This window comes from Biomphalaria glabrata, chromosome 18 (assembly GCF_947242115.1).
Source record: "Biomphalaria glabrata chromosome 18, xgBioGlab47.1, whole genome shotgun sequence".
Lineage (NCBI taxonomy): Eukaryota > Metazoa > Mollusca > Gastropoda > Planorbidae > Biomphalaria > Biomphalaria glabrata.
In genome coordinates this window covers 14,008,527-14,033,081 of record NC_074728.1, presented here as the reverse complement: position 1 = coordinate 14,033,081, position 24,555 = coordinate 14,008,527, and the positions used below count along the sequence as shown (strand labels likewise).

At 32.9% G+C, this 24,555-nt stretch overlaps 1 protein-coding gene across 8 annotated transcripts in view; it reads left to right on the top strand.

Moving 5' to 3' along the window:
* Positions 1 to 22,045, top strand: part of LOC106074727 (rap guanine nucleotide exchange factor 4-like) — a 72,215-nt gene extending 50,170 nt beyond the window's left edge. For 7 of the 8 annotated variants that reach the window (XM_056017299.1, XM_056017298.1, XM_056017295.1 and 4 more), the window contains 16 exons: positions 1,108 to 1,196; positions 1,791 to 1,869; positions 5,047 to 5,197; positions 5,295 to 5,389; positions 8,250 to 8,365; positions 8,557 to 8,703; positions 8,922 to 9,019; positions 9,939 to 10,064; positions 10,619 to 10,708; positions 10,864 to 10,955; positions 12,026 to 12,116; positions 12,738 to 12,876; positions 13,089 to 13,153; positions 16,785 to 16,839; positions 18,855 to 18,918; positions 19,173 to 22,045. In XM_056017299.1, the coding sequence (XP_055873274.1) occupies positions 1,108 to 1,196; positions 1,791 to 1,869; positions 5,047 to 5,197; positions 5,295 to 5,389; positions 8,250 to 8,365; positions 8,557 to 8,703; positions 8,922 to 9,019; positions 9,939 to 10,064; positions 10,619 to 10,708; positions 10,864 to 10,955; positions 12,026 to 12,116; positions 12,738 to 12,876; positions 13,089 to 13,153; positions 16,785 to 16,839; positions 18,855 to 18,918; positions 19,173 to 19,245 (1,570 nt within the window). In that variant the 3' untranslated portion in view covers positions 19,246 to 22,045. Of the gene's footprint in view, positions 1 to 1,107; positions 1,197 to 1,790; positions 1,870 to 5,046; positions 5,198 to 5,294; positions 5,390 to 8,249; positions 8,366 to 8,556; positions 8,704 to 8,921; positions 9,020 to 9,938; positions 10,065 to 10,618; positions 10,709 to 10,863; positions 10,956 to 12,025; positions 12,117 to 12,737; positions 12,877 to 13,088; positions 13,154 to 16,784; positions 16,840 to 17,646; positions 17,717 to 18,854; positions 18,919 to 19,172 lie in introns of all 8 variants that reach the window. The other variant, XR_008775911.1, reaches the window with a different exon arrangement.
* Positions 22,046 to 24,555: the final 2,510 nt, after the last annotated feature.

Below are 24,555 nucleotides of genomic sequence, written 5' to 3'. Positions count from 1 at the left end.
GTCTTCTATACTGTACTCTTGTAAAGAAAAAATAAATAAATCCAATTTTAATAATAAACATACCAGTGTACCATACACACCATACACACGTTCACGTGCTAATGAAATAATGCATCAACATATAACAGAAATTAAAAAAAAAAAACAACACAAAGACAGATCCTTAACATTTTATTAAGACATATTAATTCTTAGAGTAAAGAAAAAAAAATCATTACAAAAAAAAATTAGATCTAGAAATAATCTACATTTGCTCTATAATTTGCACTAGATCTAGTAAATGTATGGGTTGTTTAAATAAAATAGATCTACATTTTCAAACGCTATCGAACTTTTTCAGAACTATATTTTATAGTTGGCAACAAAAGAGAACTCATTTTATTTTATTTTTTGGTTTGAGTGGTATATATCTAATTTATCGGTAACCAACCAAGCCAATCTGGCAACAGTTGCAGTTTGTAAATATTGACGCTCATTGCGGAAATTGCCTAGTTTATTAGTTAAATAGCTTTTTTAATGAATTTGGTTTGATTTTAATACAACAAAACGAAAAATTTAACTCATCTCTTATAACAGTAAACAGGGAGCAGCCATCTTGCCAAGAGCGCGTAACTCAATAGTCTATAAAATGTTACATTTCATACAAAAGTTCAGTACAAATGCATTTTTAAAAATAATTTCTTTCAGATAATTAATATTAAAAATATGATTTTTATTATTTAAACTAAAATTACAGGCCATAAAAAGAAATTGAACAGATTTTTTTCCCCCATTATTTTTATCATAACTAGTTAAGTATTGTTTTGCAGTCTTACATAACAACAAAATAATGTAACAAGAAGGTCCTAAACTTCATCAGATCTTACACCAAGATTTAGTCAGTCTGCTACATTTTCCAAACTGTGTAATCATTGTATCAAATGTTCACATTTATAATACATTTTTTCTTCTAGGATATTAAAGCTTATTGTACATTATTTTTATTTCTTACATAATAATATTTTAAAAAATTATATTCAATTATTTAAAAAACCACCATTAAAATTGTAGTTTGGTAATTATTAATTGAATAAAATAGGTTAATAATTCACATTCTGTAATTGACAGGTATTCTGTAATGGCAGGGACACCAGAAAAAGCTTTGGAATATCTTCTAGAAACACGCATGGAACAGAAAAAAGAGCATCAAATTCAAGGTGGGACTTAAGTAGTGCTTAGATCAGGAAAATAATTAACAGTGGCTGTTAGAAACAAATTAGTCTTTGACAGTCTTAGTACTTGATGGGAACAGTCAGGTGAACTAGACATTGAAAGTATAATAATAAATTAATATGCACACAAACACAAGGAAAAACTGCTATTTGTATTTATTTGTGTGTCCATCTTTTTTTATGTACATGTCCTGAAAGAAAAAGTCTCCATCATGTGCGATTTAGGACCAGTGACTAGTTTTTGTCTTCTGAAAGTATAATAATAATAATAAGGCTTGTCTTCGAATACGAAGATTAGTGAGGAATGCAGTATTTCCCATGGCTGCGCAGCCCCAGTTGTGAAAGTATATACATACATATAATCAAGATGAAAAACTTGATAGATATGTCTCAAATTCTACCTTCACAGCTACTGTATAGTTTGTACTTATGTACATCATAAACTCTATGCTACAATCCTTTCCCCCCCCCCCCCCCCCCCTGTTCATTCTCCTTTGCATTAGCTAACTATGAATTTTTCTAACACTAACTCTCTTCTGTCTTTTTGTTAAAAATGTTTAATTTCTTCTTTTTTTTCAGACATGTTTCTGGAGGATTTTCTGCTAACACATTCAATTTTCTTTTCTGATGAAAAACTTTGTGCTGCTGTTCTGAACTAGTATCTTTAATCTGAATGAGGGACATTGCAATATTTTTTCTCAATTTAGTATTTAATCAAGAATAGTAATGCTTACCTTACAATACAGTAGATTCCTTAGAAACTTGGCCCTGAATTTGTGAAAAGGCTTGTAAATCAGAAAATACAATACTGTACTTATTTTAACCTGTTAATTCTTCTTCTTCTTGAAACTGTCAGGTAGAGTAGAGCCTTCGGCTCTTGGAACTCTAGGACAGTGAAAGTGAACAAGAGCTCCCTCTCTGGCCTGAATGAGAACAGTGTATACTGTTCTGTCTGGCGGGGGGTCAGACTTGCGGCCAGAGGCCAGGTACACCGGGACTCCCCCCATTTTCCTTTTCTATACTAGGCTAACCTTGCGTGACACGCCATTTATATAACTGCCTCTTGAGGAATGGCGCCTGAATTGTGACAAGGTTGTGGGAGCTCTTTTACAACACAGCAGAGTGCAATAAGGATGCTCTCACGCCCCCTTAGGCACCTCCAAGGAAGTCTAGCTTTGCTACCCTTTTGGCCTAATTGTTTCCTCCTATAATATTTTAAACCTGGGCACCACTTTAGTGCAGGGTAGCATGCCCGGGAGCCTGTGAATACAACAGAGAGACAAATAAAGGAAACGTATGTACTGTATGAAGACTTAAACCTGTCTCTAAGGAAAATATTCATCACGAGTTTGATTTTTGACATAAGTCACTGTGCTACTGTATGTCTCAGCAAGAAATATATAAATTTTTTTAAGTGAAGGTTTCTTCAAGAAAGTATTTATTGGCAGCAAATCATTATATGCTAATGTAAATTTTCTATTGCTTCTTTAATAGCTATACTATAATGCATGCTATAGTAAAAAATCATCGGAAATGGAATAAGTTCAGTTTCTCTTTTGCTTTGCGTAGGTGGTCTATGATTCACTGCTATACAGTAGTGTACTCATAACACATGCCTTGTAGACTTCCATTTTGGTCACTGTAGTGAGCTTCTGGTTTCCCAAACTCTTTGCCTGAGTCTAGCGAAGGTGGAGGCAGCCTTCTCTATGCATTTTTTAAATCTCCTCTTCTAGAGACAGGTCATCTTGAATTGTGGATCCCAGATAGCAGAATTCATTTACGGCATCCATCTTGTTATTGCCTATGAGGATGGAGGGTGGTGCTGTAGCAGGCGGTCCCATATCATTTGTTTTCTTCGTGCTAATAGTTAAGCCATATTCTTTACAGGCCTGAGAAAAGTGGAACATTAGTGACTGAAGTTCTTTTTGTGTGTGCGCCACTACCGCTGCGTCGTCCGCAATAACATATCTCTTACGAGGGTGGTTCTGATTTTAGTTTTGACCCTCAGTCTGGCAATATTTAGGAGTTTGTCATCAAATCTGGAATGGAGATGCCTTTGGTGGATTTGTCAAACGCGTTGTGGATTAGCAGTGAAAATAGTATTCCAAAGAGGGTTGGGGCCAAGACACATCCTTGTTTAACTCCACTGTTTATACTGAAACTTTCGGAGGCTGCATTGTTGAATTGCACTGTACCCATCATATTTTGGTGGAAAGATACGATTACATTTAGTAGCTTGGGTGGACAGCCTTTTATCTGTAAAATTTTAAAGAGGCCATCTCTGCTGACTAGATCGAAGGCCTTTCTCAGGTCAATGAATGCAATATACAAAGGCATCCTTTGTTCTCTGCACTTTTCCTGAAGTTAGCGGATGGAGAAAATCATCTCAATCGTGGATCTTCCTGAGCAAAAGCCGCATTGAGATTCTGGATAGACCTGAACAGCGAGTTTTTGTAGCTTGGGAAGTATCACTCGAGCAAAGACTTTGCCTACAATACTTAGGAGAGAGATTCTCCTGTAATTGTTGCTGTCGTTTCTGTCACCTTTGTTATTATACAGTGTAACAATTTTAGCCTCCCGCAGGTCTTGCGGCACAGCACCTTCTTTCCAACATTTGCAAAGCAGTTCGTGTAGAGGTTGGATCTTGAAAATCACATGGAAAGAAAAAGTGTGCAATACTGAGATCCTTGCGCGAGCAGGTATTCCTAGCATCTTTACAGCTAAGACAATGCAACTTGCGCTGGCTTGGACATGTTCGCCAGATGGAGTTCAAACGCATCCCAAAATTCATCCTCTATGGACAACACGCGACTGGCTCAAGAAAAACTGGTCGCCCCCACCTCCGCTACATAGATGTAATAAAATGAGACCTCAAATCAGTGAACATCAATACTGACCATTGGGAAGACATAGCTCTAGACCACACCAGATTGAGAGAGACAGTGACCAAGAAAGCTATGGACAGTGAAAGAACATGGGTCTCAGCTCATGAAGAAAAACGTACAATACGAAAAATGGCCAGCTCCTCTACCACCGAAGCAAAAGCCACCTTAACCTGCGATATTTGTGGACAGGAGTGTCTCTCCAAAATAGGGCTCCACAGGCCACATGAGAAAGTGTGTGAGATAAACCATAGTGGTTATACGACTGAAGGAGGCCAACAGAAGAATACATAGTAAAAAAATTAACTTTATTTTTAATCACATTTTTACATCATCTCACCTATAGATCGCATGGTCTGAAAGGGAACTTTTTTTCTTTACGTGCCAAAAAATGAAGACTCCATTAGAGACAAAATTTGAACTGGTTTTGGTCATAATGTAAGACAGGACACACTGTTGTCATCCTCTAGGTATTGTGAAGGTAGCACAAAAGTAAAAGGGTCATTCAAAGATTTGCTGGCTGGACAATGCAAAATATCTCCTAATGTTATGTAAGAACAGCTGCTGATTGAAAAAGTAACAGCACCCTACAACACAAGTCAAGGGACTGATAATGATGATAGATTAATATCATGAGAATTTGTGTGGTCCATGTTAGGAACACCAAGCAAAGTCTCTAACATTATGACAAATTTATACAAATCTTAACTTTTTGCACATTGTGTTAACAAGGAGCATACCAATGTACATTTACAAGGGTGTCATATACTTAACTAAGAGAGGTTACATTAAGAGTACCACTTCACTTTGCACTTGGACATTAGCAAATAGGGCAGTGCTTAACTCCACACTATTACATTTTTGCATTAAATAAAATAACTAATACAACATAAAAATATTTCTTAGGATTAGGTTTACTTTTCCATTGTTTGTATCCTTAACTTTGATTGTAGTTACTTCTGTGATAAAAAATCTGGAGGTAACCATGAAGACTTAGAGTTTGTCCAGTCTCAGAAGAAATGTGTCATTCATTTTGTACTTGCATGGCACAAATTGGATCCTGAAAAGTTTATTGGCACTCAAGTTGTTGGCCATTTTTTGGAGGTAAATTGTCAGTTTTTATTTGTGTTATTGGAGTTAAGGCTTGTAGAAATAATTTTGATGCTTGTATCCACTATATTTATTATTTATCTAACCTCAGACATTGACTAAAACAATTGCTCAAGACTGTGTTTCATACCCTAGTCTTATATCTGATCATGAGAAGCTCTTAGCCATTGTCAGCAGCAGAAAAAGGTAATTTTTAGTGTTAGTAGACTTTAGATTTACTGCCTACATCTATATCAATTTAGAATTTATATTGTATTCAATTTAAGTTTTTTTTTTGTATTTTTTTAAATTTTCAAATATTTGAATACTTTATATCAATATCACATTATTTAGCTGTTAGTAAATTTTAGGCGAATGTGATGATCGCATGTGATCATAATTTGATATTCTATGATAGAAGTGGAATATAGCTTTCATTCCAGGACAGCAATATTTAGTTGAATCTTTAGCAAGTGCATAGCCGAATGGATTTCATCCACAAATTGATGGCAACTGGCATTGAAGTTCATTAGAAGTTTGACAAAATAATTTCCTACTGACAATTTCATTTTCACTTACACTGGTGTTGAAGCAAATGTCAATTGTAACAAGTTTGTCTAGCTCATGTATGGCAGTAATAACATTTTCTTTTCACTCTGTGAGGGCTCTATGGTTTGCAGAATACATTTAGCATACATTAAAATTACTCATTGAGAATGTCTGTTCAGCTCAGTAGTGGAGGTTAATCAGGCCTAAAATTTCTATAATTTCTGTAACTTACTTTAAGTGCTATTGCCCCTTAGGTTCTTATTTAGCATGGTTCAAATCAAGCTTTGATTCAGTATGTCTGATTTTAAAAGAAAGATGAAACTTTAGTTTCATGTCATTGACTTATTTTTACCCTTCCCAGGCTATTTTATAGTTTCCCCTCCTCCACACAGTCATTTAAATTACAAGCCACTTGGGAAATTGTCTCTTGCACTTAAAAAAAAACCAAAGGTATTTTCTCACAGTTTTAGACAATAGGACAGAAGACAGCACAAGCTGATTAGTGTGACTGCATCTTAATTTGTGTTTCCTTTCCATATGCTTGATATCATCATTTCCTATGGCAAACCAGAGCCTCTCCTATGTACTGTTTATACTAGGATAGAAAGACTTTTCATCCTAAGGTGCAGAAGATCACATTTGTCATGTTTTAATAGCAGTAACTGGACTCTAAAAGATTGATACAAGAACATAACTGCCTGTACACACTTTAGTGATTTGAAAACACTCAAGAGCTATAGCTGACAGATTGAATGAAAGTCATATTGAACAACCCACTATTAGAGCATGTCTCACACTTGCTAACATTGTTGGCTCATCTGTTGTCTCTTTTGACTAATACAATGAATAATTAGAACAGCTGGCCTCACACACTTGTACATAATTGGCCATGAAGATTTTCTCTCAGACCTCTGATAACTATGTGCTAAGAAAGTTTCATTCATGGATTTCTTACCTCAACTAAAACCAGCTTATAGAATCTCATTCAATTTCTAGGTTTAAATAATATTTTTCAATAAGTTCCATGCAAAATTGAGCAAAAGGTAGATACTTTTTTACAAAGCTTATATCAACACACTCTGATTTTCTATCTGCCTGTTTGGTAAAAAGAGTGTACACGTTATTTCTCCCACACCCATTCAAGTTGAAACTTTGCACAATTATTCATAAATCAATTTAAAAAAAACAACAAACCAATTAGTCAATTAATTACTGGTTATTTGATACCAGCAAGGGAAACTAATCCTTCAGTATTCACAGATGGCTTATAATTTCTGTAACTTTCTTTAAGTGCTATTTGCCTGGTCGCGCGGTTTGCGCGCTGGACTGTCGTTTGGGATTTATTGATGGTCCCGGGTTCAAACCATGCCCACTCCCATCCCCCGTCGTCCTGCGGGAGGTTTCGACTAGGAAGTAAACTATCTTCAGCTCTGAAGGAACATCCGAAATATGTAAAACATGTTACAAACAAACAAACATGGCTTAATTTGTAGGGTTTACTCCCCTTAAATAATTGTTAACACTAATTCTCCCTCAGGCATTCTCTGAACAAGTTGAAACTTTAAACAATTATTTGTTGTACCTAGCAAAACATGAATCAATAAAAAAAATATCCAGTTAGTCAATTAATTATTTTGTTTAATATTGAATAAGGGAAATAACTTGTGCATTATTAATATATTTCATTTTAAGGGTGGAGTTCCTCCCCTTTAGATAAGCTTAGTTTTTTTTTTAAAGGATTTTTTTAAATGTCTTGCTTTATACTTTATCAATGTTAACTCTTTCAGTGCGAATTATTTTGATCGAAAAAATTGAGTTTTCCGGAACAAACACAAATGTTCAAGAGGGGTAGCGATTCTGAAAACACTATAACTTTTTTTATTTTATTAAATAATCTAAAATATTTTTTTTTATTTGAAAGGAAAATGAATGGGCTACAAAAATATAGTAATTTAAAAATTATTCAAACAAAAACTTTTTTCATTTATTTTAAACTGAGTACGGAAAAAGAATATATTGTTAAATTCATAAAAAAATTAATATACTGAAAGAATTAACCTTTTAATTAATCATTTAAACCATTAATATTTAACAATCACAATACTAAACACATTTAATCACTTACAATTTCATAAAAGATGAACAAATACACTAAGAAATTGTATTATTTACATTTTTTGGGTCCCGGGAATTAAACTAAAAAAGAGGAACCATTAACATAATGTTGACTATTTTTTTTAAACATATTGATACTGCATCGAGTTTACTATCAAAACAAAGAACAATCAGTCCCACATCCGGTAAATTAAAAAAAAAGGAGAGAAATAAAATGTTTAACATAAAAAAGATAGTGAAATAAATATTATAAACCAAGTTACTCGCTGAGAGTAACGTCGCACTGACCAGCACTAGCAAAGTTACTCGCAGTGAGTAACGCCGCTCTGAAAGAGTTAATACATTGATATCATATACTTATTGTTTGTGAATACAAATATAAATTTTTAAAATAATATTTCAGCTTAGTTAGTGGCAAGTCTACAAAAAAGAAATCTTTATTTTTGAGTCGCAAAGGTCAAGCCAAAACAGTTTGGTCAGACAGTGATGGTGAGAAGAAAGTCAGAGCAACAGATGAATGTAAGCACTTCCTGTCCATCCCATTTGTATTTGACCACATTTAATGAAGTGCAAAACATACAAGTTTCTTTGAAGTAGCTCAAGTTTTTTTTTTCATTTTTTTTTTCAAGGATTTGAGCTTCTTATTGATAATACCAGATAAATTTTGTAGTTTCCAAGCCAATGCTTTTATTCTTCTCTAATATCATTAGATCTTTTCAAAGTCTACTGTGCTGACCATACTTACACAACCATTCGACTCTCAATGAACTCAACTGTTGGCGATATAGTTCTTTGTGCCAGGGATAAGTTGTGTTTAGGACATGACCCAGTTTTATGTGAGGTTAAATCCAATGGAGGTTTGTACTAAACAAGTTGTTTTATTTATTTTGAAAAAATATGACTATTGAAATAATTTTTTTTTTTTAATTTTCAATTAAAAAAGAGAAACTCAAGTTGAAAGATTTGTTACATTTTTAGCAATTAAATTTTTTTTTTCTTAACACAGTAAATTGTAGAAAAAAAAACTTTTTTTTTCATTGCTTCTAATACTCACTCAATACATTTGTATTTCCAGAACGAGTATTGTTTCAAGAAAGAGATCGCTGTATTGTGATGTCACTTAGTTTAAATGGCAGACTGTTTATTGCACCAAGAGAACACTTAGATGCCCTTGTAAGTTTAGGCTGTGTGTACTTATAATGAAACTTTGAAAACAGACCCTATGTTAGAACTCACTGGGCTAGAGTTTGTATTTGAAATGATACGGCCCCATTATTAGAGTTAGGGGTATACATGAGCTTTATTTGAGTGCAGCAAGTATTGACCATTGGTCATAGTTCTGACTTAAGGTTGCTAGTAAATTATGGAGATATTTTGACATGTAGCACTACATTCCTTTACTTCAGTTGTCTAAGCCTAGATCTTCCAATAGTTAGCATCTCAGAATTTTTTAATAAGACTTTACTCTTCAAGTATGAGGATTAATGCAGAGTACAGTATTTCACATCGCAATGCACTCCCAGCTGCAACTTACATATTTTACCACATCCAGCTCTGACATAACACCGGCAGTGGTCATCTCTGTCATTGGCAGTGGATTTTCCTTTGGTCTGAATGCAGAGTACAGTATTTCACATCGCAATGCAGTCCCAGCTGCAACTTACATATTTTACCACATCCAGCTCTGACATAACACCGGCAGTGGTCATCTCTGTCATTGGCAGTGGATTTTCCTTTGGTCTGAATGCAGAGTACAGTATTTCACATCGCAATGCAGTCCCAGCTGCAACTTACATATTTTACCACATCCAGCTCTGACATAACACCGGCAGTGGTCATCTCTGTCATTGGCAGTGGATTTTCCTTTGGTCTGAAATGTCTATCCTGCGGCTATTGTTAAAAAAAAACTCCAGCTGTCTAGTTGGAAAGCTGCCTGCTCTTTTATATGTCAATTAAAGCAAGTTGAACCTAAGCTGGTCTTTAAAGCATTTCAGGATGGGGTTGCACCTCTGTTATGCCGATCACCTTTCATCTCACCAGTGAAAAAATTTTTTCATTTGATAAATGTTTGTACCTTTTTTTTTTCTTGCAGACCCCGGTCCCTGAACAAGAAGGTCCTTCTACAAGCACAATGCATTTGCTAGAAGTTATGAGTACCAAGGAGCTAGCTAATCAAATCACTTTTTATGATTGGGAACTATTTATGGCAGTCTCTGAGGTCAGTTTCAAAATAAATCATATTTTGCATGTCTTCATCTGTGTTGCACAAGAAAATACACATATATTTATTCTACTATGTATCTCTTTATATATTACTTGTTTTGTACTCATAACCTTTGCTATATATTGTTTGAGGATATGCCAAGATACTGATGGATTCAGGTAGTAGTCTCTTGCTTGATTGGGAGGGTGAGGCTTTTGAGATGAATTTGGAAGGGCAATCATTATAGCAATATGAGATTCTTATATATTAATATATTATTAACATAATTATGTATACATATATATTGTTATAACTCTGCTCCTGCGCTGACTCATATGGTGCATACAAGTGCACTGTAAAGAGACTACATAGACAGATGGTGAATGGAAGAGAAAACTAGAAATGTGTTATGATTGATAATTGATATTCCCTTGTTTTGTAATTTAATTAATGAACTTGTGTATTGTCATTCTTCCCTTGGCGTTGAATTGCCCAACAGAGATATTACAGTATATATACATATTTATTTATTTATTATAGTTTGTTCTTTTGTTTTCGTTACATATTAGCAAGAAATATTAAATAAAATATTTGGGCCAACAGTGTTTCCAGATGGAATTTTCCCAAATTTGCAACAATTTCTAAAGCGTTTTGAGCAGGTAGGCCTATAACAGACTTTTTCTTTTCCCTTTTATATCAACTATATTTATAAGTTACTAATGGTCCACTGAACCATTTGAAAGCATTTAGATTTGAGAAATATTTCAATGTAATAGTAAAAGCTATTTCAAAGGCAATTCTATATTACTTGCAGCTACAGTACTGGGTGGTGACTGAAATGGTTTTGTTAACTAATTTGGGAAAAAGAGTTCAGCTTTTGAGAAAATTTATTAAATTGGCTCAGCAGTAAGTACACAGGAACTAATTTGTAACTTATTCAATAAGTTGAATTGATAGCACCTGTTTTCTTTTGTTTTTTTTTCTTTTGCTTCCTTTTAATTCATTGGTATATCTCTTTTTTAGCTCTGCGACTCAATTTTTCACTTGGCTGCGCACCCTTACATAAATTTTTGTTCATAGGCCTAGGTAAATGTGATTTAGTTAATGTTATGAAATCATCAAAATGTAGATCACTGATGTTAGATTCATTGTTAGAGACTGAACATAGAAAGAGCTTTATTTAGTGTCAAATAGATGTACACTTCAATTACAATTTATTTATTTACTTTTGTATTGCATGTTTCTAATATTCAAGTTGCATTCATAAATGACAATATAAAAAAGATTGCTAAGCTTGGAAAACGTAGTCTTTGACACAGTAAACTTAATCCATACTATTGTTGCAACAGTATTTTGAAACATGCCAAAGTTAGTGCAAAGGTTAAGCCTGTTTTAAGATATGTTGTTGGAAATGGAAGTGGATGTCATGAAAAAATTCTCAAATATAACAGAATTGCTTCCAATAATTGAGCCATATTTAGCTGTCTTGCTATTGATGTAGGTTAATGCTTGTGGCAGTATATTTGTTACTAATATATATCGATAAAACATACAGTGAGTGACGATTCTATCTTTTGGTGACTCATTCTGTACCAGACTGCATCTGTGCAGACACCACAAAAATTTTTCCAAGAGGTCTTTTACTTTCCCAAATTTTAACCAACTTTGTCAGTTACATCATGTTCTGCAGAGGTCATTTCAAGAAGTTTGTCTAAGTAATGTCCATTTACTTCGTTATTAGAAATGTATATGCATACCAATCATGGTACAAATATGCTTATTACAACACGTTAAAAATGCAAAAAAAAAACAAAAAAAAACTACCAATGAAATATAGTAAAAAAAAATAAAAGATTTCCAACTGTCTTAGCCGACCCCTAGCCAATGGTCATTAGACCCTCAAAGGGGTTGCTACCCACAGGTTGAGAACCCCTGTTTTAATTGAATTTTAATTATATTTTTTTTTTTTTATTCAGCTGCAAGGAACTCAAAAATTTCCATGGCTTTGCAGCCATCACAATAGGACTAGGTCATCTAGCAGTCAGTAGATTATCACAGACATGGGAGGTGAGTACAGAAAGTTCTGTAAGACTGATTCAGATATAAAAAGAATCTTTTGTACATCTTTTGACTTATTGACCTGTGTTGAAATATTGGACAACTAGTTAAGTTTCAACAGGCTGTAAATTTGTATTGAATTTCTTTAAGGGTCATCCAGCAACCAAAATAAATCAAGACAATAAGTTTTAGCTTCAACAATATCTAAATGCATGCTTCTTTTGTTTGGACTTTCGTAACAAAGTTTTAAGTTAAAACTATCCTTGTATTCATCTGTTTAGAGGTTTGAGCTGTTATGTTGTCATAGTTAGTTTGGGATGAACATCTTAAGTTTCACAAAGAATTCTTTAGTGAATTTGTGCAGTTAGCTCAGTTTTATGTCCATAACTTTATTGAGGCTGAAATGTATTTCAGTTAGTTTCAGCCTTGCCCTTGAAACATGGACTACTTACCTTTATCTTTTTAATTTCCTGGGTTAGAATCTTCTGCTTAGTTTCAACCCTTAGGTTGGTAACAATAGTATTCCTCTCTGAAGACTTGAAATCAAAACTTAAGTAAATTGACAATAGCCAGAAACTTGATGCTATTAAATAACATAAAGCACATAGAATTATTCTTTTTTTTCCCCAGAAACTTCCAAGTAAAACTAAAAAAATGTTTTCAGAATTTGAAACATTTATGGAGCCTGCTAGAAATCACAGAAATTATAGGATAGCTGTCAGCAAGTTGACCAGTCCAATCATTCCATTTATGAATCTTCTTATACAAGGTGAGGCCTTGAAGTCTTTGAAATACACTCTAATGCTACTTATTACTTCAAAGTCTGAAGGGATCAGTATTTGAAAGGAAATCAGCTCTACTTTATTGACTGAAAAAATGAAATTCTGTTTGCATTCATGTAAGAATATCTTTGTTTGAAATGTTTACTGTGGTTTGACTCATTATTCATTATAATTTATAGTATTTTATCACTGTCCCCAGATATGACATTTACCAATGAAGGAAATCAAACATGTTATGATAATCTCGTCAATTTTGAGAAAATGGTAAGATTTTTGTTTTCTAACCCCTTAAGTTTTGTTGCAGTTTTTTTTTCATTTTTATAACACTACAGAAAAGCCCTGATTGACTCATCAATAAATTTCCCACTTTCGGTGGATGAAAAAATAAGAAAATAACCTGTTATTATTTTCCCTCTGCCTAGAACAACTAAGCACCTTTTATTATTGAAACCACAGCTGTGAAATTTACCAATAACGATTCTTTATTTGCAATTTAGACCCAATATGCTTTTTTTAAAGATTACATATCAAAAAGTACAAGATTAACTCTTTGACTCCAGAATTATTTTCCACTCTTAGACAAAGTTAATGGTTTTTTCCCTTACGGAGTGAAAACATTGCTTCGATTAATCTTTATGGACTTTTTTGTTTTTTATTAGAAAATGATATATTTAATATAGAATTAAAAGAATGCATGCCGTTTTTATATAGCACAAAGCAATTTTTATAAAACAAAAAATTATTTTTATATTAATATTTGAAAATAAAAACTTACTGACTGCAATAAAAGTCTTCAGGATCTAGATCTAGACCTGATCTTGGAAAAAATGTATGGTCCACATTGAAAATAAATATTTTTTTAACATATTTATCCATATTGGCACAAAACTTTATATTGAAAACAAATCTAAAACACATAAAATGGAAATTTTGAGCTAATTATTCATATCAGTACTATTGGAAAAATGAAAACTAACAACCTTAAAAAAAGTAGAAAAAAAATTATTATTTATTTATTCGATATTTATTCATATTTCCACATAACTTTATATGAAAACCATTTAAAAACATATAAAATGAATGTTCTGAGCTCATTATCCCCATCACTATCCTCCAGAACATAAATCTAAAGAAAATAGAGCCTTTTTAAAACCCCATTAAAAGAAGGAAATTCTGGATGTTTATCTTAACTTATCTTATATAATACAGACATTATTTAAAAAAAGAAGATGATTACGCCCTACGCGTCATGCTTCTAGTCATGCATGTTAACCAATAACTTAATTTCTGCCAAGTCATTGGTTTTCCTGTCTGCCTCAGACAACCCTTTCCATGCTCTAATAGCATTATAGGGACGAAGGAGCATTTGTACAATGTGTCCTGGCATATGGAATGAGGAATGTGCCTTTTTCTTTGTGTCTTTCTGAGTATTTTATTAGATTTTGTTTTTTAGCAGCCCCCGAAAGGGGAAAAGATGCTATTAGTTTTTGTGGAATGTCTGTCTGTCCGTCCGTCCGTCCCATTTAGATCTCGTAAACTAGAAAAGATAGGGAAAATCCAACATGATTATATTTTAGACCATTCAAAGTTCTGATGCAATGGCTACTACTATTTATTTTCTGAAAGCGAAAAATCTAATTTTTTAAATCACTTATTCAAGCTTTTTTTTCATAAAATACTCCACTTTTACAACTATTCACTATTAATAGTAACAAACACTAGAGGCTCATTAGTTGAGGTGATTACTATATAGGACTACCATATTTTTAACACATTTTTGTAAATGGTTTTAGATTTTTTGTCAAAAAAATATTTTTTTTACATTTGTATTACTACGTTAAGTTCTGTCATACTAACTACTACATTTACACACAAAAAATGTTTATTTTTTTTTAAAGAGAAAAAAATCTATTTAGTATTCATATAAGTTGGACATAATTAAAAACAATTAATAAGTAGTTTTTCATATTATCATGTGAACTGCAGAGCTTTGCTATGGTTATAGAGCACTTAGCTAAAGAAAAAATATTTTTTTTACGAAATGTTTTTTTCTTTAGGATTTCAATACGAGATTGACCCTTTACAAAACAATTAGATCAATTAGATATTCATTATAAGACATCAGTTAGGCCAGGTTCACATCTAACTTTACATTCACTTACACCTATCCTTTGGTCTGCTTGACTGCTGGGGCACCACACAAGATCTGTCAACCTTCTTTCTCCATTCTTCTCTGTCATTTGTCTTTGATAAAATTTCATTCTGATGTTCTTTCTGAAAATATTGAAGCCTGCCTTTTTACCTGCCTGAGTGGACCATTTCGGGTCTGATTTTGAGTTTGTGTATCCACACAAACTGTCTTTGTAACCTTGTTATTTGAAGATTATGGTTCAGTGTTATATGTATAATTGCTACTTTACTTTTTGAGTTTTTTGTCCTGAAGGCTTTCTAACTTTAGTGATTTTACTAAAGGTGTTACTGTAGTTAAATGTGAATATTCGTTTGTTATGAATCTCACTGCTCTATTTTGTGCTTGGTTAGCAAAGGGAAACTATTCAAGATAATGTTTTTAGCAAAAAAAAACATATATGGGAGAAAATGGGAGAAAAAAAAAGAAAAAGAAATTTTAAAACACCAGCGTTGATTAGAGCTTTATAGCTGGGTAAAATCAATGATGGGAGCGTACTTACGAAATCAAAGAGTTAAACTTCCTTCTATTTTTTAAGCACTATTTAAACTTTATTTTGCATACAATTCTCCTTGGTGTGAAACTTGCTTTGTAGACATTGTATGAAATAATAATTTTTTTTCTTGTATGAGGCAAACATTAACTAAATACATGTTTTTGTGATTAAAAATGTATAAAAACAAAATGAAATGTAGGTTTAACTATATTATTTTGTGTGTTGAGGGTAAAAAAAAAAGTTAATAGAATTGTTGGACAAGAGAGCTTTACAATGCCTGAGTGATAACAAAAATTATCTGACCAAAAGCAACATAAAGAGCTTATGAATATTGAGTTATGAAGCTGAAGAAAAGTCATTGATTGTTTATACAATTATTTCTTTTTAGGAGGAAAGTTACAAAAGTGAAACTAGAATTCTCAGGCCAGACGATTGTGTTTGGGAGGCCAATATAAATGGCCATTCTAATTCATTATAACAAACTATAAATCATAGATCACAATTATGTTAGTGTAGTGTTAAAATATTTTTCTTTTTTTTTTACTAAATATTATTTGAGCATTTGATGCGTATGATGCAATAAAAAAAAAAGCTCCAGCTGAAAAAGCATCAGAAAGCTTTTGAAATATTATGATATAGAGCTGAAAAGTCTACAATTACTCACATATTGTAAGTAGGACTATTTTCTAAGGCATAGGGTGGGAAGGGAAATAATTCATAGGCAAAAAGTATATGGTTCGGAGGGGTAGTGTTATAAAGCAGATCATACAAATAAGTGAAAAGGGTGGGGGAGAGAAAAGCTGTATTGAATGAACAGGTCAAAAGTGAGTTTGGTTGGGAGGGCATTTTAAAGCAGGCCATTCCAATAAAACATATCATGTACTAGAATAACAAGGCAAAACAGGAGGGGATTTTTAAAGTGTAGACAGTTTTATTGAAAGTGTAAAAAAAAGTGAAAGTTAAAAAAAAAAAAAAGAGGTGGGTACAACCAAAGTATTATGTGAGCATTACAAATTGCAGGATGTAAAGAGTAAAAAGGAAGGGGCCCATGGCAAAATAGACCATATGTAGCCTGGGAACAAATCAAAGAGCGTAGATGGTGGCTAATGCTAGTAAGAATTTATTTGCCAGAATTTAAACCCAACAGTGTAGCTTCAAATTGAATTTAAAATAATAATAATGTAAATTTAATTTTTTTGTGTGTTCTACAGCACATGATTGCTCAAACTTTGAGAACTGTGAGATTCTGTAAACAGAATCATGTCGGTAAGACAGTTTTATGATTTTTTTTTTATACACAGCAGAGAACATAAGGTTTATATGACCATTGAATGACGTGCTAGGCCTGTTCATAAATATATATAAAAAGTTCATCTAGGTCATTATTTTCTTTAAAGGATTTAGCTGCTATTCTTATGGCAATTGTTATATAGTCAGTCATAAAATTAAACTAATTTTTTTTTTTATTTCAAAACGCCCAATCAATACAGCATCAGATGGTGGTGTAAACATTGAACATTTCAACAGATAGGCTGACAATTTTTTTTTTTCAATTTGAAGAAAATACTTTGCTCAACAATTATTTCATAAAATCTAAAAATTTTAAAATCCAACATTTTATAAATTATGTTTCTTATCTTCTTATCTTATCTTATATAATACAGACGTTACTTCAAAAAAGAAGATGATTACGTCCTACGCGTCATGCATTTAGTCATGCATATTAACCAATGACTTAAATTCTGCCAAGTCACTGGTTTTCCTGGCTAGCTCAGGCAACCCATTCCATGCTCTAATAGCACTAGGGAAGAAGGAGTATTTGTACAAATTTGTCCTAGCATATGGGACGAGGAATGTGCCTTTATCTTTGTGTCTTTCAGAGTATTTTATTAAATTTTGTTTTTGTATTTGAAGATTATGGTTCAGTGTTTTATGTATGATTGCTACTTTACTTTTGAGCCTTCTGTCCTGAAGGCTTTCTAAATTTAGTGATTTTACTAAAGGTGTTACTCTAGTCAAATGTGAATATTCGTTTGTTATGAATCTCACTGCTCTATTTTGTGTCTGTTCCAGTTTCTTAATGTTTTCTTGAGTTGAGGGGTCCCAAACGGAGGATGCATATTCTATTATTGGCCTAACCAAGGTTAAGTAACATTTTATTTTATGTTCTTATTTGATTTATAGAAATTTCTTTTAATAAATCCTAATGCTTTGTTTGATTTTTTTGTAGTTTCATCAATATGTGGATTCCATGATAGTTTTTCATTTATTATAACACCTAGGTATTTTGCGTTTTTAGTCTGTGATACTGGTTTGCCATGAATAAGATAAGTGGAATTAATTTGTTTTAGTTTTTTTGTTACTCTTAACAACTGACATTTTTCTGGGTGGAAAGACATGCTCCAATTTGATTCCCATTTCTGTAATTCATCTAATTCTCTTTGTAAAATATCTGTGTCTTGTGTTGTTTTTATTGTTCTATATATTATGCAATCGTCTGCAAATAATCTGACTTTTGTTCCTGAACTAATGCAATTTGGTAAATCATTTATGTAAATTAAAAATAGTAGTGGACCCAAGACTGTACCTTGAGGTACACCTGAGTTTACTGTTATCGGTGTTGATTTAGAGCCATTTATTATTACAGTTTGTTCTCTCCCTATCAGAAAGTCTTTAATCCACTGATGCAGTGGACCATTAATGCCGAAATATTTTAATTTTTTAAGCAAACTATGGTGGTGAACTTTGTCAAAAGCCTTAGAAAAATCTAGTAAGATAGCATCTATTTGTTCACTATTATCTAAACCTTTTGAAAAATCATCAATTAGTCCTATTAGTTGTGTTTCACATGATCTATATTTCCTAAAGCCATGTTGGTATGGTGTGAGGACATTATGTTTGTCTAAGTGGTTTATGATGTTGCTACATATTATGTGTTCTAGGATTTTACATGTGATGCTGGTAAGTGATACTGGTCTGTAGTTCCCTGGGTCAGATTTTTCTCCTTTTTTAAATAGGGGGGTGACATTAGCTTCTTTCCAGTCCTTTGGTACTCTGCCCTGGTTAAGTGAAGCCTGAAAGAGTATTTTGAACACTGGGGCTAGCTCATTACTTAGTTCTTTGAGTAATCTAGCTGGAATACCATCAGGTCCAGAAGCTTTATTTGGTTTGGTGTTGGCTAATAGTTTTTGAATTCCATTTTCTTGTACTACTATATCTTCTATGTTGTCTACTTGGTTCAAATTCAAATTCTTTAATTTCTTTTGACATTTATTTTTTAGTTATTTCAGAACCAGCTTCTTCAGAGAGTATCAAGACAACTGCAGAGATCAAGTCATATGTCAGGTAGTCACTTTAGAGACAAATTAATTGTATGTCAGGGTTGCTACAAATTTAAAAGAAAAAGTAGCCTACTTTTTCTAACATGAAGATCTGAGTGAGATAATCAGAAAAAGCAAACATAAAATGAGTTGAAGCATTGCAGTAAATTTACAAGAAAAGTGTTTGAATATGTTGTTTTTTTTTATTCATAAATTTTGTTTTTGTTTAAATTTGCTTTTCAGTAATAAGCTCTCTAAAGCTTCATAACATTTTTTCAGAAATCTTCAAGTCATTGACAATCAAAGAATCCTGACCAATTTTTCTCATAAATGTGAACCAAGGAAAGGCTAAACACAAGGAAAGGCTCAACATACACAGGACTTCATTCTGGGCAACTTTTTAGTTTTTTGGACTATCATATAACAATCTTAAACAATAGCTTTTATCTATTTAGTCATCTGCCTTAGGCCAGGTTAAATGTGTTGATCTTCATAGCTTTAAAAAACAATGTACTAATATACAGGGCCATGGTTTGTTTTGGGAAGACATGAAATGTCTGATTTGTGTTTAATAATGTATGGCTGAACCAACAATCGTTGTATAAAAATAGCATTGTATAACATTCCCTGCTTCACATTACAGAAGAGAAAATAAAGTTGTAAACATTTCTACAAAAGTTTGGTCTTGATGTACACAATTTTTAATTTTAATTATTTTGAATTTCAAAGTTAACTTCACAAGCTTATGTCTATACGACTAGTTGGGCCCTCAGCATGAAATGTATGATAAATTTTGTAGAGTGTTTCATTTCACTGCTAGTAGAACATGGAAATGTTATTTCTGTTAGCAAGTAAAACCTAATCTGTAATTATCTTGAACTAGAAACACATGGAGGAGTGTACAATATTATTTCTGTCATTCGTAAAATAATATCTGCATTTTTTTTGGAGTGGACAGCTATTGCTAGAGGTTTATTTTATGTTGTTTTTACTTTACCAAATATGTAATAATAAAACACATCTATCATAACTTGTGACACATTGAATCTCAATGCCTTGTTTTTTAATTATTCTTCACTACCATGGAGGGATTGCACATCAAATCTTGAGTATTTTCTTTCTGCTTCTGATTTCAGTCTGATTGGAAAAGTTCCTGGTAAAATTAGTTTTGCTAGACATTTTACCTTTAATTAACTTTGCTGGATCTAATTACAAAATGGTACATGACTCATGTTAAGTATTATTTTTTGTCTAGTTTTACATTTTATTTCGTCATAATTTAACTTTCTGTACTGTAAGATAGAGGAGGTTCAGTACCTGAGCAGTAAAGCGCTTGGCTTCCGAACTGGGGTTCGAATCCTGGTGAAGACTGGGATTTTTTTTTTTTTGATCTTTGAGCACCATTGAGTCTACCCAGCTGTAATGGGTACCTGACATTAGTTGGGGAAAAGTAAAGGCGGTTGGTCGTTGTGCTGACCACATGACACCCTCATTAACTGTAGGCCACAGAAACAGAAGACCTTTACATCATCTGCACTATAGACTACAAGGTCTGAAAGGGAAACTATTTTTGTACTCTTAGTGTATAATAGCATCACTTAATAAATAGTGTAATTTTGCATGATTAAAGAAAAAAAAATTAGTCTTATCCAGTGACTAGAATGTTGAGAAATAGTGATTATCTTTGAAGCTTTATTTGCATAATTTGACATTTCAGTAAATGAGAGCTTTAGGATCAATAAATATGCAAAACTTGTTGTTCCTGAGAAACTTAACATTTTAAACTAGCCATCTCAGTAGCGTTATGTAATAATAATAATCATCTTTATTATTCTTAAGGATTCATTAAACAATGCAATGAACCTATCAAAGCATTTCCCTAAAGAATTTTTATTGAATTTCTTTTCTTTTTATGCTGTTACTTATACAGCATTTTGTTTTAGCAATTTCCTTTAGGCTCAAGTCATTGGTATTGCATTTCTTTTTCCTGAAAGGGCAGAACTCCAAAACTTCAGCCTTACTGTAAAGCAAATTTTCTTTGGCTATTTCAGTAAATAAAAACATTTATTTGGATTTTGTATTTTTCTGGTGATATTTTTTTTTTTGTCAAACTGAAATAAAATGTTACACAAAAGTCAATACAAAATGTTACTGTTTGCTATTATTCAATTGCAGTTTTGCAATTTACTTTTCATTTATTTTGAAAATCAATTTTACTTTATACTTAAATATTGTGTTCATTGGTAAAATATCTTCTCACTGTGGCTCTGTATCTTTTCCTGTACCTGTGATTTTTTTGTCCATGTATTTTTATTTTTTTTTATTTTATGTAAATTTTTAAAAAATCTCTCTTAATCCCTTACATCACATTTTTTTGTTCTATTTGATACTACAGAACTAGTGTCCCTGATCAGTTATTGTTGTTTGTTGTGTTGTACAAACTTAATATGTTTAATAAAAGGTTGTTCACTCTAATGAAAGCCAAAAGAATTGACATAATCCAACAGTGCAATCAATGTGAAACAATGTCTATTATAAGTATTCATGTATGTTTGGCCATATAGTTCAAGCCTCAGTATTTCATTGAACTTGATAGTTCTATACTGGTGTATTCAAAGCTCTGTTGTAGCTATTGATACCACCTTTTCTTATTGGTATATTTGTTTGACTTAACAACTGTTTATTTAATGTGTGCAATATTCATTGAGCTGTGCAAGACATAACAATCTAAATATGAGAACTTCAGACTGATTGTTTTTCTCACTACTGTTGTAAAGGGACAATTTTACAAACTTTTCTAATCATTCCAATATTTTTTTAATATCTGTCTATAGATGTGCAATCATATTTATTTAGTATTTATTGTTGATATTCTAGTGGATAAATTCCATTTATAATCATTCCTTTAATGATATAATAGTTCTGATAATTTGTTCTATGTATATTATACCTGGAGCCCAGTTCTTAAGCTTGACTTGTGGACAAGAATTCTGTACCATTAATCAGCTTATCTTCCTTTTCTTGTACAGTGTTGTCTTCTCTTATCTCTCCATCCAATGTGGTGTTTATGGAGATTGGATTATCTTTCCATTGTAAACTGAGAACTTAACATAATGGGATAATTTATGAAATAAATGGTTATGGAAAGGAAAGTGTTTGTTGCTTTTTTTTGTTTGTGTGTTAAAATCTCTTACCATGTAGGATGCCAGGATGTAATCTCTGTTTTAATTAAACCTCCTATTTACGTAAATGGAGAATGGAAAACTCTCACATCAATACATAGGATCTTGTCCCATAGGATAATGATGGGCATCCTGTCCTGGTCATGTCTAACATTTGATAGAAAGCTGAACTCATGCATGCTTGGGTTTTTGGTTACTCCTTGTATATGAACACAGGTAGACTTTATATAATATCTTGATACATGGGTCCTCGCAAGGGGGTGTACGTGCATCCCCTGGATCCCAAGTTGCCAAATTTGGAACAATTTTTTACACCATTAAATCATCTTTAAAAAGATTCTAATCAAGATGCTTCCAACTTTCGAACTACAAAACAGAAGTTAGAAACGGCTGAATGCAGCTGTTGCAAAGCGAATAGCAGAGAACCCACAAAAATTAGAACCAATTTTGTCTACCATAATTTATTGCGGAACTCAAAACACTTCTCCGAGGACATTTTGATTTATGTTTTCAAATTGAATCTGATTAGACAACACTGAAAGATCACAGGGACACAGCAGCAGGAAATGCTTGCTGCACATCTTATAAGTCCGAAATGAGCTATTGGCAGAATAAAAAAAAATCCCCTTTCAGGCCTTGCAGTGTATAGGGCAGATGATGTAAAGGCCATTTGTTTCTGTGGCCCACTGTTAACGAGGATGTTATGGGGCAAGCATAACGACCCACCACCCTTACTTTTCCACAGCTAATGTTAGGTTGAACTAAAGATCCCGAAATACAAACCCCCAGACTTCACCAGGATTTGAGCCCGGGACTTTGTGCGTTTGGAGACTGTATTCGATTCTGTGTCAAACGTCATTGTGAATACATGTACAATCTAGACTTGGACAAACCATAAACTACTCGGCCAAGGCTGCCCAGTGAAAGCTTTAATTCAGGACTATGTTCAGGCAAGGATTCGTGGGAAAATATCGTCAAGCAGCCTTTGTCCCTTGTGCGTCTCACAGACTTGACCATTCGATGACCTGAATAACGTTTCGGATATACGTAATGCTGTCAGTGTCATCAAGAAGAGTATCAATTTCTTCCGTACCAGTCCCAAGTGATAGAGTTGGTACAAAATTTACGTCTTTTGTGTGAGACACAATCATCTGAGAAGAACGAATCCATAAGCGCTTTCAGTCTCAACTTTGAGAAGATCTTTGGCGAATCTTAAGTCGATTAGCTATTTTGATAGCTCCATTCATACTATTTTTACATTCACGCATTCCGCATTCGCTTTACTTATTTCGTTTAATTGTTTACAAAACTTTCTCAGTGACTATATCGACAGTGATACGCAAATTAAGACCCGCGGGTAATATATGTCTAGTATATATGGCTTTTCCCCTTAAGGGGACCGCTGAAAAACAAAATCTAATAAAATACTCAGAAAGACAAAAAGATAGAGGCACATTTCTCGTTCTATTTGCTAGGTCACATTGGTACAATATCCTTCTTCCCTAGTGCCATTAAAGAATGGAATGGGTTGCCTGAATCAGCCAAGAAAACCAACGAATTAGCGTTAAGTCACTGATTAACATGTATGAATAGATTGACATATAAAAATATATTAAAAAAGTCACGTCTGTAATATATAATATATTATAAGAACGGAACGACATTGGAAAGACAAATAAAAAAAAAACGTGCATGTGGAACAGGTATATGCAGTTTGTCTGGTTTCACCAGCAGACGTTATTTAAAATCCATTTTTTCAAATAAAAACATTTGCTTGTAGGCCTATATATTTTTATTAAAATTTTTAATGAATAGACTTAATTTTGTATGTTCGTGTGTTAAAGTATGAAGTAGATTTTAAGTTAGAGATAGATCTAGATCTAGACTAATCTAGAGTTAAATATTGGCTTGGATAGAGTTCGTTCGCTGCGCGTGCGTGAAAGCTTCGCTCTGTGCATGCGTGACCTTTTTTTTATTAGATGTACGCGATTCATGAATGGAACTATTAAAATATATCTCAACACGGCTTCGCAGCTTTAGCGAACGACTGTATGAAAAATGCTTCAGAAAAACAAATTTGAATGTTAATTTGATTAAAATATGAAATGAATGGACTAGGTCTATTATTAGTATGTTCATGTGTTAAAGTTTAAACTATCTTTGCGAAGAAGATTTTTATCATCTTAGAGTTGAATTAGAGTTTTAGACCTAGGAATAGAGGTATTGTCTAATGAAAGAATGTACGTCAGGAATTCTAAATTCGCAGATATAAGGAACGAATTTATGTAAAAATGCTTTTGAAACACACATTTTTAGTATGAGCTTGCGCTCCCAGAGCTATTTTTTATGTGTATTGTCATAGGCTATAGCTGTTCTGTATATTCTTTTTTATAGGTTAGTGTCAGATCTTATAATTGTACTTCCGCATATTTTTATATAGTGTTACGATCTCTCCTAATCAAGCATTCTGCAAATACTAC